The 13,620-nt window shown below is 41.6% G+C and overlaps 1 protein-coding gene across 2 annotated transcripts in view; it reads right to left on the bottom strand.

Moving 5' to 3' along the window:
* Positions 1–13,620, bottom strand: part of CEP192 (centrosomal protein 192) — a 151,132-nt gene that overhangs the window by 33,784 nt on the left and 103,728 nt on the right. For both annotated transcript variants that reach the window (XM_053571227.1, XM_053571228.1), the window contains exons 32-36: positions 10,016–10,276; positions 9,656–9,771; positions 7,594–7,703; positions 3,810–3,960; positions 1,267–1,442 (exon numbers count right to left, since the gene is read on the bottom strand). In XM_053571227.1, coding sequence (XP_053427202.1) covers positions 1,267–1,442; positions 3,810–3,960; positions 7,594–7,703; positions 9,656–9,771; positions 10,016–10,276 — 814 coding nt within the window. The remainder of the gene's footprint in view (positions 1–1,266; positions 1,443–3,809; positions 3,961–7,593; positions 7,704–9,655; positions 9,772–10,015; positions 10,277–13,620) is intronic.

The following is a 13,620-nucleotide window of genomic DNA, read 5'->3' as shown; positions in this document are numbered from 1 at the left end:
CACACACGTCAGATCCCCTCCTACTCTGAACCAGCTCCCCAACCACCAGGCACTCACTCTGCATGTACACACACATCAGATCCCCTCCTACTCTAAACCAGCTCTCCAACCACCAGGCGCTCACTCTGCATGTGCACACACGTCAGATCCCCTCCTACTCTGAACCAGCTCCCCAACCACCAGGCACTCACTCTGCAGGTGCACACACGTCAGATCCCCTCCTACTCTGAACCAGCTCTCCAACCACCAGGCACACACTCTGCATGTGGACACAGGTCAGATCCCATCCTACTCTGAACCAGCTCCCCAACCACCAGGCACACACTCTGCATGTGCACACACGTCAGATCCCCTCCTACTTTGAACCAGCTCCCCAACCACCAGTCACACACTCTGCATGTGCACACACGTCAGATCCCCTCCTACTCTGAACCAGCTCCCCAACCACCAGGCACACACTCTGCATGTACACACACGTCAGATCCCCTCCTACTCTGAACCAGCTCCCCAACCACCAGGCACTCACTCTGCATGTGCACACACGTCAGATCTCCTCCTACTCTGAACCAGCTCCCCAACCACCAGGCACACACGCTGCATGTGCACACACGTCTGATCCCCTCCTACTCTGAACCAGCTCCCCAACCACCAGGCACTCACTCTGCATGTGCACACACGTCTGATCCCCTCCTACTCTGAACCAGCTCCCCAACCACCAGGCACTCACTCTGCATGTGCACACGTCAGATCCCCTCCTACTCTGAACCAGCTCTCCAACCACCAGGCAACCACTCTGCATGTGCACACACGTCAGATCCCCTCCTACTCTGAACCAGCTCCCCAACCACCAGGCACTCACTCTGCATGTGCACACACGTCAGATCCCCTCCTACTCTGAACCAGCTCTCCAACCACCAGGCACACACTCTGCATGTGGACACAGGTCAGATCCCCTCCTACTCTGAACCAGCTCTCCAACCACCAGGAACTCACTCTGCATGTGCACACACGTCAGATCCCATCCTATTCTGAACCAGCTCTCCCAGGGTAAAGGGCAGCCAAGTGAGTGAGTGCCAAGTGAGCTCTCCCAGGGCTGTGGTTCTGCCACTGTGAGCTTGGGTCCTAGCAGAGGAGCACAGCCTTGGGACAAGGACAGGCTCCAGTGGCAGGGCACACATCCACAGGACTCACCACATAAGCCACAGGTACGGAGGCAGCGCCTCAACCCCAGGACATGGTCTTTAGCATGGCTGTCAACATACTCACAAGGAGAAGGGGCTACCAGGACCAGGTGCTCAGGTTGGACCATCCACATCTCTTCAGAGGCAGAGGCATCCTGAGGTGGGTGAGCAGCTTGTGATAGATAAGAACCTTGAGGACCTCTAACTGGTAAAACATCCAAAGAGATATTGCCACTGTGTTTTCCAGAGGTTTCTGAGTCACTAAAAAAATTATTTAAATTCAGAAAATTAAGAGAGAAAGCAAGAAAAAAGAAGTTAAAAAGGATAAAAGTTCAGACGATGGGCTGGGCTTGGTGGTTTATGCCTGTATAATCCCAGCTCTCTGAGAGGCTGAGGCTTGTGGACTGCCTAAGCTCAGGAATTCAAGACCAGCGTGAGCAAGAGCAAGATCTTATCTCTAAAACTAGCCAGGCATTGTGGTGGGTGTCTGTAGTCCCAGCCACTTGGGAGGCTGAGGCAAAAGAATCACTTGAGCCCAAGAGTTTGAGGTTGCTGTGAGCTGTGATACCAGAGCACTCTAACTGAGGGAGACAAAGTGAGACTCTGTCGCCAAAAAAAAAAAAAGAAAGAAAGAAAGAAAAAAAAAAGAGAGAACAAAAAGGTTCAGACAATGTCACATTTTGCTATGAATTTTTCATAAATCTAAAAACATTTAAGACAAAACTAGAAACATATTATGTACTTCGTGTTTTTCAGTAAATAAAATTCCTTCATAATGTTTATACTTAAAAGTGTACATAAAAAAATACAGTACAGGTCAAATACTACAACAAACTCTAATTATTAGAGTATTCGGCAGTTTAAATTTTCTTCTGCCTTGATTTCAGCATGCCATCTGAAGGCTCCTAAAAAACTTATAAGAAAATGACCCAATAGGCAGGTCTTAGTGGGTCACCCCTGTAATCACAGCACTCTGGGAGGCCGAGGTGGGCAGATAACCTGAGCTCACGGGCTCGAGACCAGCTTGAGCCAGAGGGAGACCCTCCACGTCTAAAAATAGCCGGGCGTTGTGGTGGGAGCCTATAGTCCCAGCTACCTGGGAGGCTGAGGCAAAAGAATCACTTGAGCCCAAGAGTTTGATGTTGTTGTAAGCTATGACACCACAGCACTTTACCTAGGGCGACAAAGTGAGACTCTCTCTCTCAAAAAAAAAAAAAAAAAAATTAAAAAAGAAAATGACCCAATATTAGGAATTTAAGAAAAACAAAATACTTACTGTATCTAACGCTGTACAATAATTAGTTTCACAATGCTGACACAAAATAAAGCCATTAAAACAGGACAGTCTTCTGGGCAAAATGCTATAGTAAGAAGTGCTAATAAGGTTTAAAAAGATTTTTATTAAGTATTAAAACAAAGTAAACTTCAGATTATAAAAAATTACAATTCACTGAATTTTATAAGCTCCAAAGCATATGACATAACTAAAGTTTCATCGTGCAGTGCATGGACTCTCCTAACACATGGTAGGGCCGAAACTCCCTTGATTTCAAGTCAACACTGGGCAGAGATACCCATTTTCTGACCTCTCACCCTTCCTCCCTCGATAGAGTGCTGTGACGCCACAGCTCACAGCAACCTCAAACTCTTAGGCTCCATCTCTCATGAAATGCTTTTAAAAGGATGCACCTGGTCTGTCTGGAATTATTTGTGGTAAAGAAACCAGAAATTTATGATCCCATGGGGTTCAAATCTTTGAAAAAAATCACAAGTTGTATAATTATCAAAGTATAAAATAGAACTTTCATGTACAAAATAATGCCCCCTTTTGTGTAAGCCATGTATCACACGTATAACTTAGAGAATGTGTGTTAAATCTGAGCCAGATGCAAGAATTAATGTTGCAAAAGGGACCTAGGAAATGCTGTAGGCCATCCTGGACTCCTTCAGGCTTCACTTCAAATTATTAGTAAAGCTTAATGCTAAATACTATCTTTGAGCCTGTGGATCTGACTTGTTAATCCAACCTTCTGCTATCTTGGTCATATGGAAAGGCTTAAGAACTGTTCTATTCTGAAAAAGAGTACACACATAGGCTCACTAAGTGCAATCTGAGATTAGATTCTGAGCCAGGAAGAAAGGGCAAAAAGAAATTTTTCTGTTTTGTGGTTTAACTATAAAGGACATTAGTGGAAGGATGGGTGGAATATGAATGGAATCTGCAGCCTAAATACCAGTGGGGCATCAACGTTGAGTGTCCTAATTTTTGACGGGTTTTCCATGGGTTCTCCATGGCTATGCAGAAAGAGTGTTTCCAGGAAATTTGGGACTAACTGGTTATCATTGCCTGCAACTTACTCTTTGGTAGCTCAGAAAGAAAAAGGTTATATACAAGTAATGAATGATCATATAAAGTGTAGTGAATGTTACCAATAGGGAATCTGAACGCAGGGTACATATTTTTAAACTTTTCCTGAAAGTTTGAAATTATTTCAATTTAAACTAAAAAAAAGCTGAATAAACATTTTGAGACAAAATAGTAATAAAGTCTATGGAGAAAATATCAGCTCTACTATGAATCAAATAAATCTTGAGATCTGGTCAAAGAATTCTGTTCATTCAATTTACCTTTTAGATTCCAAACTAGCTCTGGAAGAAGACTGGAGAAATTCTCTGCTAGAAATGGAATTTCTGAATTCTCCAATTACTGAAAGAACAATTTTATACATGTTTCCATAAAAAAGCTGAACATCATTGGGCCGTTGGGGAAGATCACATACTGAAATAGAAAATAATGTTTTGAAATATATGAATCTTCACATGAAATAACGGATACATTTATGTAATTGTAAGCCACAAAACAGTTGGGGTAAGTGACATTTTGATGACTAACACAGGAAAGCACAGGCCACTGGGCTGCAGCTCAGGGCTGGGCCTGAACTTGGACCCAACCCCACCCCCACCACCAACCCCACCCCCACCACTCATTAGATCTGTGACCTTTGAAAAGTTATTTAACCTCTCTGAGCTCAATTACAGCTTAGAGTAACAACCTATCTCAGGGGTTCTTGTGAGCATTAAAATAAGAATGTTTTTCAAAATATACATGACGATTAACGTTTATATAAAGTTTGCTATGGGCCAGGCACTATTCTAATTCCTTTATATATGTTAGTTTAGTTAATTTTCAAAACAACTCTATGAGGCAGGTACTATTGTCTCCACTTCAAAGACAAAGAATTTGGGGGGTTGTGGGTCAGGGTGTGTGACACACCTCTTGGACAGGAGACACAATTATAAGAGGGACCTTACCTAACAAATGCAAGCAGTGTAACCTGGTTCTTTGTACCCTCAATGAATCCCCAACAATAAAAAATAAAAAAGGTAAAAATTTAAAGAACAAAGAGGTTAAGGTACTTTGTGAATGGCAATCTCACAGACAATTAATTTAAACAAATCTATAAACCAGGTACTATTAACATAATTATTTTTAGATTAATAAAATAATGCCCCAAGTGACATCTCTAGATCAGGCCCCCCCAGATCTGTCCACGCAAGATCCAGCAGAGCCCTGAAAGGCGGCCATCCACGGGACTGTCACAAACTGATCAACATCCAGAGGTGGTCAACATAAGGAAATCTCCAGCCAGTCTATGAAAATCAGGTCAACTTAAGGAGATGGTCAATGTATGGAGGTGGTGAGGTATGGAGGTTCTACTGTACTTTGTAAGAGTGTTTTATATTCTACATATAAATTAAAATATATAAATATCACACTTTAAAATTATCTAAACTGAACCTATCAAGTGTAGTTGAACAAGTATCATATATTTTTAATGGAAATTTTATTTATTTTTATTTATTTTTTTTTTTTTTGAGACAGTGTCACTTTGTCACCGGGGTAGAGTGCCATTGAGTGCTGTGGTGTCACAGCTCACAGCAACCTCAAATTCTTGGGCTTAAGAGATTCTCTTGCATCAGTCTCCCAAGTAGCTAGGACTACAGGCTCCTGCCACAACCCTGACAATTTTTTGTTGCTTTTGTTGCAGTTGTCACTGTTGTTTAGCTGGCCCAGGCTGGGTTTGAACTTCTCAGCCTTGGTGTATGTGGCTGGTGCCGTGAGCACTGTGCTACAGGTGCCGAGCCTTTAGTGGAAATTTTAAAAGAACATAGTAACTAAATTTAAATTTATATTAACTTAACCAAGACATCTGACAATGAAAGTTTTAATCAATGATGAAAATATTGCCACAAATAACACATTTTGTAAAAGACTATTACAAATATATGTAGTGGTGTGTTCAAGCAAATGCTGTTCAAAATAATCACATACAAAATTCAACAATGACAATCTCGTAGATGATTTATGGTATTAACCAACATTTTTAAAAAGTAGGATTGTTTTTTCCATTCATCTGGACAATAAATACACCATCTCAAAGGGGCGATCTTGGAAGGTTACACAGCTCTTGGTTAGGTTTATCAACACAACCGTTAACAAAACACATTACTTGATTTTACAATTCCCTCCACTTGGAAGATTCTTCCTCACTTGGGTCCCATTTTCTCCACCCTGTCAACTCCTCCCCTTTCTTCAAGTCCAGCTCCTTAGTCACCTCTTTCTACTTGAGGTGCCCCCTCCAGATTCCTACACACGGTCTGTCAGGGCCCTCTCCAGACACTCCTTCATCTTCTGCCTTCTGCTTAGTTAGGAGGCCCCTCCTGGACAAGGCAGCTTCCTGCGCCACAAACCCCAGTGTCCACACAGTGCAGGGGCACCCTGTGTGTTCTCACCATGTGTGCACCCATTCAACCAACAGCTGCTTGGTCAATCAGGGCCATGCAATCTTCCAAACCACTGCGAACTCTTGCTGCTTATTTTTAATCGCAGTCTTCACCACTCTTGTAGTGAGTTACTGAGTGTTACTGTTCCATTTCTGTATAGTTCCACCTTTTATTTGGGTCCTTGCTATGAGGAGGAGACAAGGGGCTGCAGTGGCAGAGATGGGTCTCTCTCCTCACCCCACTCCCTCGGCACCCTGCTGACAAGCCCTTTCCAAGCTGCTCACCGTTTTCAACTGTCTCCTCTGCTTCCGCTTTGAGATGTTACTTTACTGGAAAGGTCACAGACTAGTCCACACCCCTACTAAGGCATAAGTATCCTTTCCTTTATCATTTCACATTTTAGAAGCAAAATATATTCCATCAATTAAAAACCAGTAAATAAAAATAGAAGGAACCAACTATCACCTGAAGTTCTGCCACTTAATATTTTGCTGTGTATACTCCGGTGATTTTACTCATTACACATATAGGTAAATTATTTTTACCAAAATGAGATCCTACTATACACACTTTTAAAATAAGATATTTTGTAATAAATGAACAGCTTTCCATGTCATTTAGTAGAGATAAATTTCACTGCTCTAAAGGTTTTAAAATTTTCTACTGCCTCCTATTCTTGGGCATTAAAGTTATATCTAACTTCTTGGTGTTTTTTTTCTTTTTTTTAGACTGAGTCTCACCATGTTGCCCTCAGTGAAAATCTGTGCACACGTTTTTACATAATTTGTATGTCTCCATACATATACTTTTTATAATAAATAAGCACTATTTAATATTTGAACTCAAATAGGGATAATCACCTAGTCACGGTCACTTCATCACTATCTATTTTGGATTTTTTTTTGCCCCCATCTCATCTCCCATAACTCTTACAATAGCATAGAAACTTCAGCATGAGTGCCAGTTCACAATCAAATCTTAAGTAGCATTAATCTGAGATCTGTTTTGAAGACAAGGTCTCACTCAATCTCCCAGGCTAGAGTGCAGTGGCATCCTCACAGCTCACTGCAGCCTCCAATTCCTGCCACAGCCTCCTGCGTGGCTGGTCAGGTCTATAGGCAAATACCTATAGACCATGCCTGTCTAATTTTTTTATTTTTTTGCAGAGATGAGGTCTTACTCTTGCCCAAGCTAGTCTCAAACTCCTAGCCTCAAATCATTCTCCTGCCTGGGCCTTCCAAAGTGCTAGGATTACTGACAGGAGCCTTTGTGCCCAGCCTAATAGGAGTTTAATAATGACCACTGTCTGCCTGTTTACAAGCCTACCCAGAGACTAAGAGCAGTAAAATATTAATAACATCTAACATTTATCTAGCAAAGCCTATTCATTTGATCTCATAAAAACTCTGTACGGAGGAAAAGACAGATAACATTCTTCTTCCCATTTTACAGATAAGGAAACTGAATTTCAGTGGTATAATTTGTTTGAATTCATATAGCAGAGCTATGGCTCAAACACGGACTGACATATCCAAATGAACACTTTTCCTTCTGATATCACTGGACCTAGATAATACCATAAATGATCCAAAAGATTTAAGACATGGAGACACGTTAAAATTCTTACCTTCAGTTACTAGTAGCTCATCTTGAAATGATTCAGCAAAGTCAATGTTTCGCAGCACACTATGTTCTGGAAGTATCTGTTTTATAATCTCTGGTTCATGAGACAAGGCTCTAGCAACACAGATTTTTATTAGTAAGATTTAATAAGATTTTCATTAATCACTTGGCAAATCCCACTATCCAAATCCCACAATACATAGATCTCATAGCTAGAAGAAAACTTTTGGAATTTCCCTTAAAATTTGCATATAAGTAGTAAAATCAACAGTTTCAGTTAAACACTGACACCAACAAAAGAACTTCCTAATACAAAAGTAGAAGAAAGAGTAAAAGTAGATATTTTTCAGGTCTGACATTTTCAGTATTTGTGATAATTTGGTCACAGTTAGAAATTTGTCTCAGAATAAAAAAGAACATGCTGGGTGACGCCTGTGGCTCAAAGGAGTAGGGTGCTGACCCCATATGCTGGAGGTGGTGGGTTCAAACCCAGCCCCAGCCAAAAACTGCAAAAAAAAAAAGAAGAAGAACATGCTAAAAAATGATGTACCTCAGAGGGAAATGTTTAAATTACCACATGACTATAAACCTAGTCTGGTCTCTTTGAGAGAATTTTTGGAGTGAGAAAATGTGATGTAAATTTCTCCATAAAACTTAGACGTTTAACAAAGAAAAATCTAATTATAATTTTACAGCAAAGAGGAATTGTAAAACAATACATTGCTTTCTATAACCAAAGAAGTTTCTATCTCTAAAATATTTAATTAAGAAAAAAAAAACTGGTTCAAAGTTGAGCTCTTCACATTTGGTCTGTTCCTACGCTATGTAGCAAGTTACCATTAAACATCCTCTTTTTAAACTTTTACAGTCCTCAACAAATTAAGAACAAAACAATTTCCCAGTTTCTGTATCAGAATAAAACCACAGCACAGCAGGCAGGGCTGGATGAAGGCAGATTGCTGAATTCATCTGTAACCCCTTCTAATCATTTCCCACTATCATAAAACATCATGAGCTTCACTTATATTTAGGTCTTCTGATCTAGGAAAACAACCTACAATAAAAGAATCTAGAATTCAACACACAAAACTGTAATTTATGTTTAAATCATACCTAAACCTTAATCAATACCTTGAATTTGCCAACAGTTTAGTGCATTAAATTATATTTGAGCTAGATATATTAGATTTTAAAGAAGTAGATGCTTTAAATAGGTACAAGATAAACATCTTACACATTTCTTTTTCTTTTTTTTTAGAGACAGAGTCTCACTTTGTTGTCCTTGGCAGAGTGCTGTGGTGTCACAGCTCACAGCAACCTCCAGCTCTCGGGCGTAGGCGATTCTCTTTCCTCAGCCTCCCAAGTAGCTGGGACTACAGGCGCCCGCCACAAAACCCGGATATTTTTTTGTTGCAGTTTTGGCTGGGGCCCAGGTTCGAACCCGCCACCCTCGGTGTAAGGGGCCGGTGCTCTACTCACTGAGTCACTGGCGCTGCCCCATCTTACACATTTCTAAAATACTACTTGATCCTTTCAAATAATTCACTGCTTCCTCAGAAATATTCCAAATTACAGGTGCAGGTGTGTTGATACCATATAATCTTTCAGTAGTTCTTAGGTATTTTCTAGATCTATTGTACTAAGAACATGGTCCTTAGCCAGGCATTGTAGCAATGCCTGTAGTCCCAGCTACTTGGGAGGCTGAGGCAAGAGAATCGCTTAAGCCCAAGAGCTGGAGGTTGCTGTGAGCTGTGATGCCCTATCACTCTACTGAGGCCAACAAACTGAGACTGTCTCTTTATAACAAACAAACAAACAAACATGGTCCTGTTATGCAGTATGACACTCTTATTGAAAAACAGGCACAATACATGTCTACAAAAGAATGCATATCATAAGGAAACACAGGGGTTGAGTTTCCTGTGGCTATTTCTTCCACACAACATGGTAACTTATCAGCCACACAAATTTTACCACGGTTTTCATTTACCAGTTCACAAATCCCAAACCACCTGAGCCCTCATTGTTTCCACTGAAGGGTTCCCAGCATTGTGTAAGTAATCTACCTTCGATATTGCTGTCTTGAGATTTCATCTCCACCAAAGAAGTACACAGTGGACAGTTGTGTTGCAGCTTTGTAATTGCTCTCTCTGTCTGATGGATTATATATTAAAGTAACATCCTGATGCCAAGAGAAAAAATCAGGAGTAAATATTAAATATTTTTCTTGTAAGTCATTTCACTGTGTGTAAATTCTTAAGATACAGACACCAGGCATCTGTCAGGCGTTTCCAATTATACCATAGAAACACTTCTATTTCTACACGATTTTCAAATATCATTTTAGCTTTTGGCCATGAAACACATAATCATTAATTTAATCAAAAAATGAGTTCAGCTTTTAATGCAGAGTCTTTTATACTTACTTCTTGTGTTCTTTCCTTGAGGACAAATTTATCTGGAAAAATCCTCAGTACTTCAGGATCCAACAAAACCTTTTTCTGAGAATCCTTAAAAACTACAGCTTTAACGAAAGCTGCTCGGGAGCCAGTGTTGCGGACAGAAAAAACAATTCTATCTTCTTTGCCAGGTATTAAGTCATCCACTGTTACCATGTAACTGTCAGACAGTTTATTAACACCTTCCAAAATAAGATTACTTGCTCCTCCATATCCAGACAAAGGTATCTGAAAGAAAATACACGTATCCAAAATTATTTTAATGTAAGTAGAAAGCAGAAGACTGAATTATACCCAGAAAAAAATGCAGAAAGATTTAATACAAATAAAAACGGTACTATTTGTACACCTCAGCTAGTAGCTACCCACATCCAGCCCAGCATTATGTTAAGAACTTTGGTCCTAAAAGAAAAACACAGCAAAGAGCTGCACAACTATCTGCACTCTGATAGTGCTGTGGATACCTACAGTTATAAAAGCCAAGCTTAGATGATACAGAAATAGTAATAAAAAGATTAGGCTCCATGCCTGTCTCTCAGAGGCTAGGGCGCCAGCCATATACACTGAAGCTGGCGGAACAGAACCCAGCCCAGGCCTGCCAAACAACAATGACAATTATAACCAAACAATATTCGGGTGTTGTGGCGGGCGCCTATAGTCACAGCTACTTGGGAAGCTGAGGCAAGAGAATCGCTTAAGCCCAGGAGTTTGAGGTTGCTGTGAGCTGTAACGCCATGGCACTCTACCCAGGGCAACATAGTGAGACTCTGTCTCAAAAAACAAACAAACAAACAAAAACCACCCAAAACAACAGATTAGTCTAGGGATGCTTGCTTAGGAAGTTTTTTTTTTTTTTTTTTTTTGTAGAGACAGTCTCACTTTACGGCCCTCGGTAGAGTGCCATGACGTCACAGGACTCACAGCAACCTCCAGTTCTTTGGCTTACACAATTCTCCTGCCTCATTCTCCCGAGCAGCTGAGACTACAGGCGCCCGCCACAACGCCCGGCTATTTTTTTTTTGTTGTTGTTGTTGCAGTTTGGCCGGGGCTGGGTTTGAACCCGCCACCCTCGGCATATGGGGCCAGCACCCTACTCACTGAGCCACAGGCGCCGCCCTCGAAAGTTTTTGAGGGTGAAATACACTGATGTTTGCAATTATTTTTTTTAAAATACAGTAATAGATGAACTGATGGATGGTTAGACATGTGGGAAAAGAAATATGGCAAAATGTTAACTGTAGAATCTAAGTCATAGGTATGTGGGTGTTTACTGTATGAACTTTAAACTTCTTAGTAATTCTGAAATTTTTCAGAACAAAATGTTATGAAGAAAAAAAATCTATTATCATATAATTTTCTTAGTGTTTGGTGTAGCCAGTGTCAGACAGAAGCAGGTAAAAGGGACTAAACTGATGACAAAAAATCCAACAACTCTTCAAGGACAAATACACTGGCACCGGCCCAGGCCTGGAAATACCATCTGTTCCTGCTCCCCAAGGCTCAAAGGAAACAAAGGTGCACAGATTACATGCCATAAATAACAATGCAAGGAGAATGCCCTGCCAGAAAAGAAAATTCCCATGCTCTTTAAAATGTTCATCTTTAAAAATTACCTTTCATTCCTAATTATAGGTTGAATATCCCTTATTTGAAATGCTTGGGACCAGAGCATTTCAAGATTTGGAATATCTGCATCATACCAGTTGAGTATTCTGAATTCCAAAATGCTCCAAGGAGCCTTCCTTTCAGTGTCATGTCAGCACTCAGAAAGTTTCTCATTTGGGGGCATTTCAAATTTCCCTCTGTTGAGCCCTTTTGTAAAGGCACTAACCCGACCAGGCACACCTATAATCCTAGCACTCTGGCAGGCCAAGGCAGGTGATTGCCTGAGCTCACAGGTTTGAGACCAGCCTGAGCCAGAGCGAGACCCAGTCTCTAAAAATAGCAGGGCGTTGTGGTGGGTGCCTGTAGTCCCAGCTACTTGGGAGGCTGAGGCAATAGGATCACTTGAGCCCAAGAGTTTGAGGTTGCTGTGAGCTAGATGCCACAGCACTCTACCAAGAGCGACAAAAAAAGGCACTAACCCACTAAAGAGGGCAGAGCCCTCAGGCCTAAACACCTCCTCCAATGCCCCGCCTCTCAATGCTGTGGCACTGGGGAGAAAGTTTCCAACACACGAGTTTTGGGGGACACACTCCCCCACACACTGATTCTTAAAGACAGTGCCTGGCACACACCCAACATGCACCAAATAAAAATTTACTCAGTACTATAGTCTCACCACGCCTACAGTATGCAGATCACAGATCACATCATTTGTCCCTCCCAACCAAATGTGGAAGATGGGTTGGCAACTAGCCCCCTCCACAGATGAGAGTGGGAGGGGCTTGTCCAGGGGAGTGCTGCAGAGAAAGGGCTCCTTTCCTGGACTTTCCCGCTCACCTACCACTCCACCACCTCCAGGCTGCTTTATCTTCACAAAGAGGCAATATGAACAGTCTGCGTCTTCCGGTGAAATAAAAGCCACATTCATCTATGACCCATGGGCCAACCCCACTCTGCCCACCTGTGAGAGGATGGGCTGGCTGGCTGTGCAGGAAGGACCCCCACTAAGATCCTTGTTTGCCTTAAGATGTCAAACCCAAAATTTTACTTGGCTAACTGTCAAATCAAATAGTCTTAAATCACCAGTCAGTAGTTCTCTAGAGATTCTTCCTTTGCAAACCTGAAACTATTCAGAATATATTCAGGAAGTCTGAAACATGCAGCCCATTTAGTTCTCTCCACAAACCAAGCTTTATCCTCACATTAAACCAGATCATCAGAGCTGGACGCCCAAGTACATTACTCCTCTGGCACTGTGTCCTGGGCTCACTTGTAAGGAGGCAACTGTTAAAATGACCACTTACCTTTAAACAATTTTGTCCATCATAGCACATGGGGCCAATTAAGTGACTCCAGAGAAAATGTCAAGCTCCAGTGTCAAACAAAGCTTCATTGGCCATATATATCTAATTTTTTAGCTTTTAGATATTGTTAATTTATCACATTCCCTCCTTGACATTAAGAAATAGAAGCAAAATTTTAATCCCAGCCCTGTTGCCAAATACCTATGCACTTTCACGTAGCTCACGTTTTCTTAGATCACCTTGCTCTGACCTCTTCCTTTCCTAAAGTTTACTACTTCCATCTCTAATTGTTCTAGATCTATAATTCATATACATGAATGGCTTAAATCCTTGAGTGTAACAAACTCTTGTCAATAGATACACATATCTGGTACAGTCTTAATGCGGGGCCCTGCCAGGATCCCCAGGTGGAAGCCTGACCACAATTGTCAGCCCTGACTGATGGAGCCTTTGGGGAAGTGACTGAGTCAGGAGGGCACTGCCCCAGGAATGGGACTCGCACCTCACAGTAGAGGCTGGTGGCAATGTTCTTGTCCCTTCCCTCGTGTGAGCATGGAGAGCAGCCACCAGACACTCAACTGCTAGGGCCTTGACCTTGCCGTCCCGACTCCCAGAACTATGAATAATAAATCTGTGCTTGTTATGAATCACCCGGCGTCTGGT

Source organism: Nycticebus coucang, chromosome 19, assembly GCF_027406575.1.
Source record: "Nycticebus coucang isolate mNycCou1 chromosome 19, mNycCou1.pri, whole genome shotgun sequence".
Lineage (NCBI taxonomy): Eukaryota > Metazoa > Chordata > Mammalia > Primates > Lorisidae > Nycticebus > Nycticebus coucang.
This window is presented reverse-complemented; position numbering and strand designations above follow the sequence as displayed.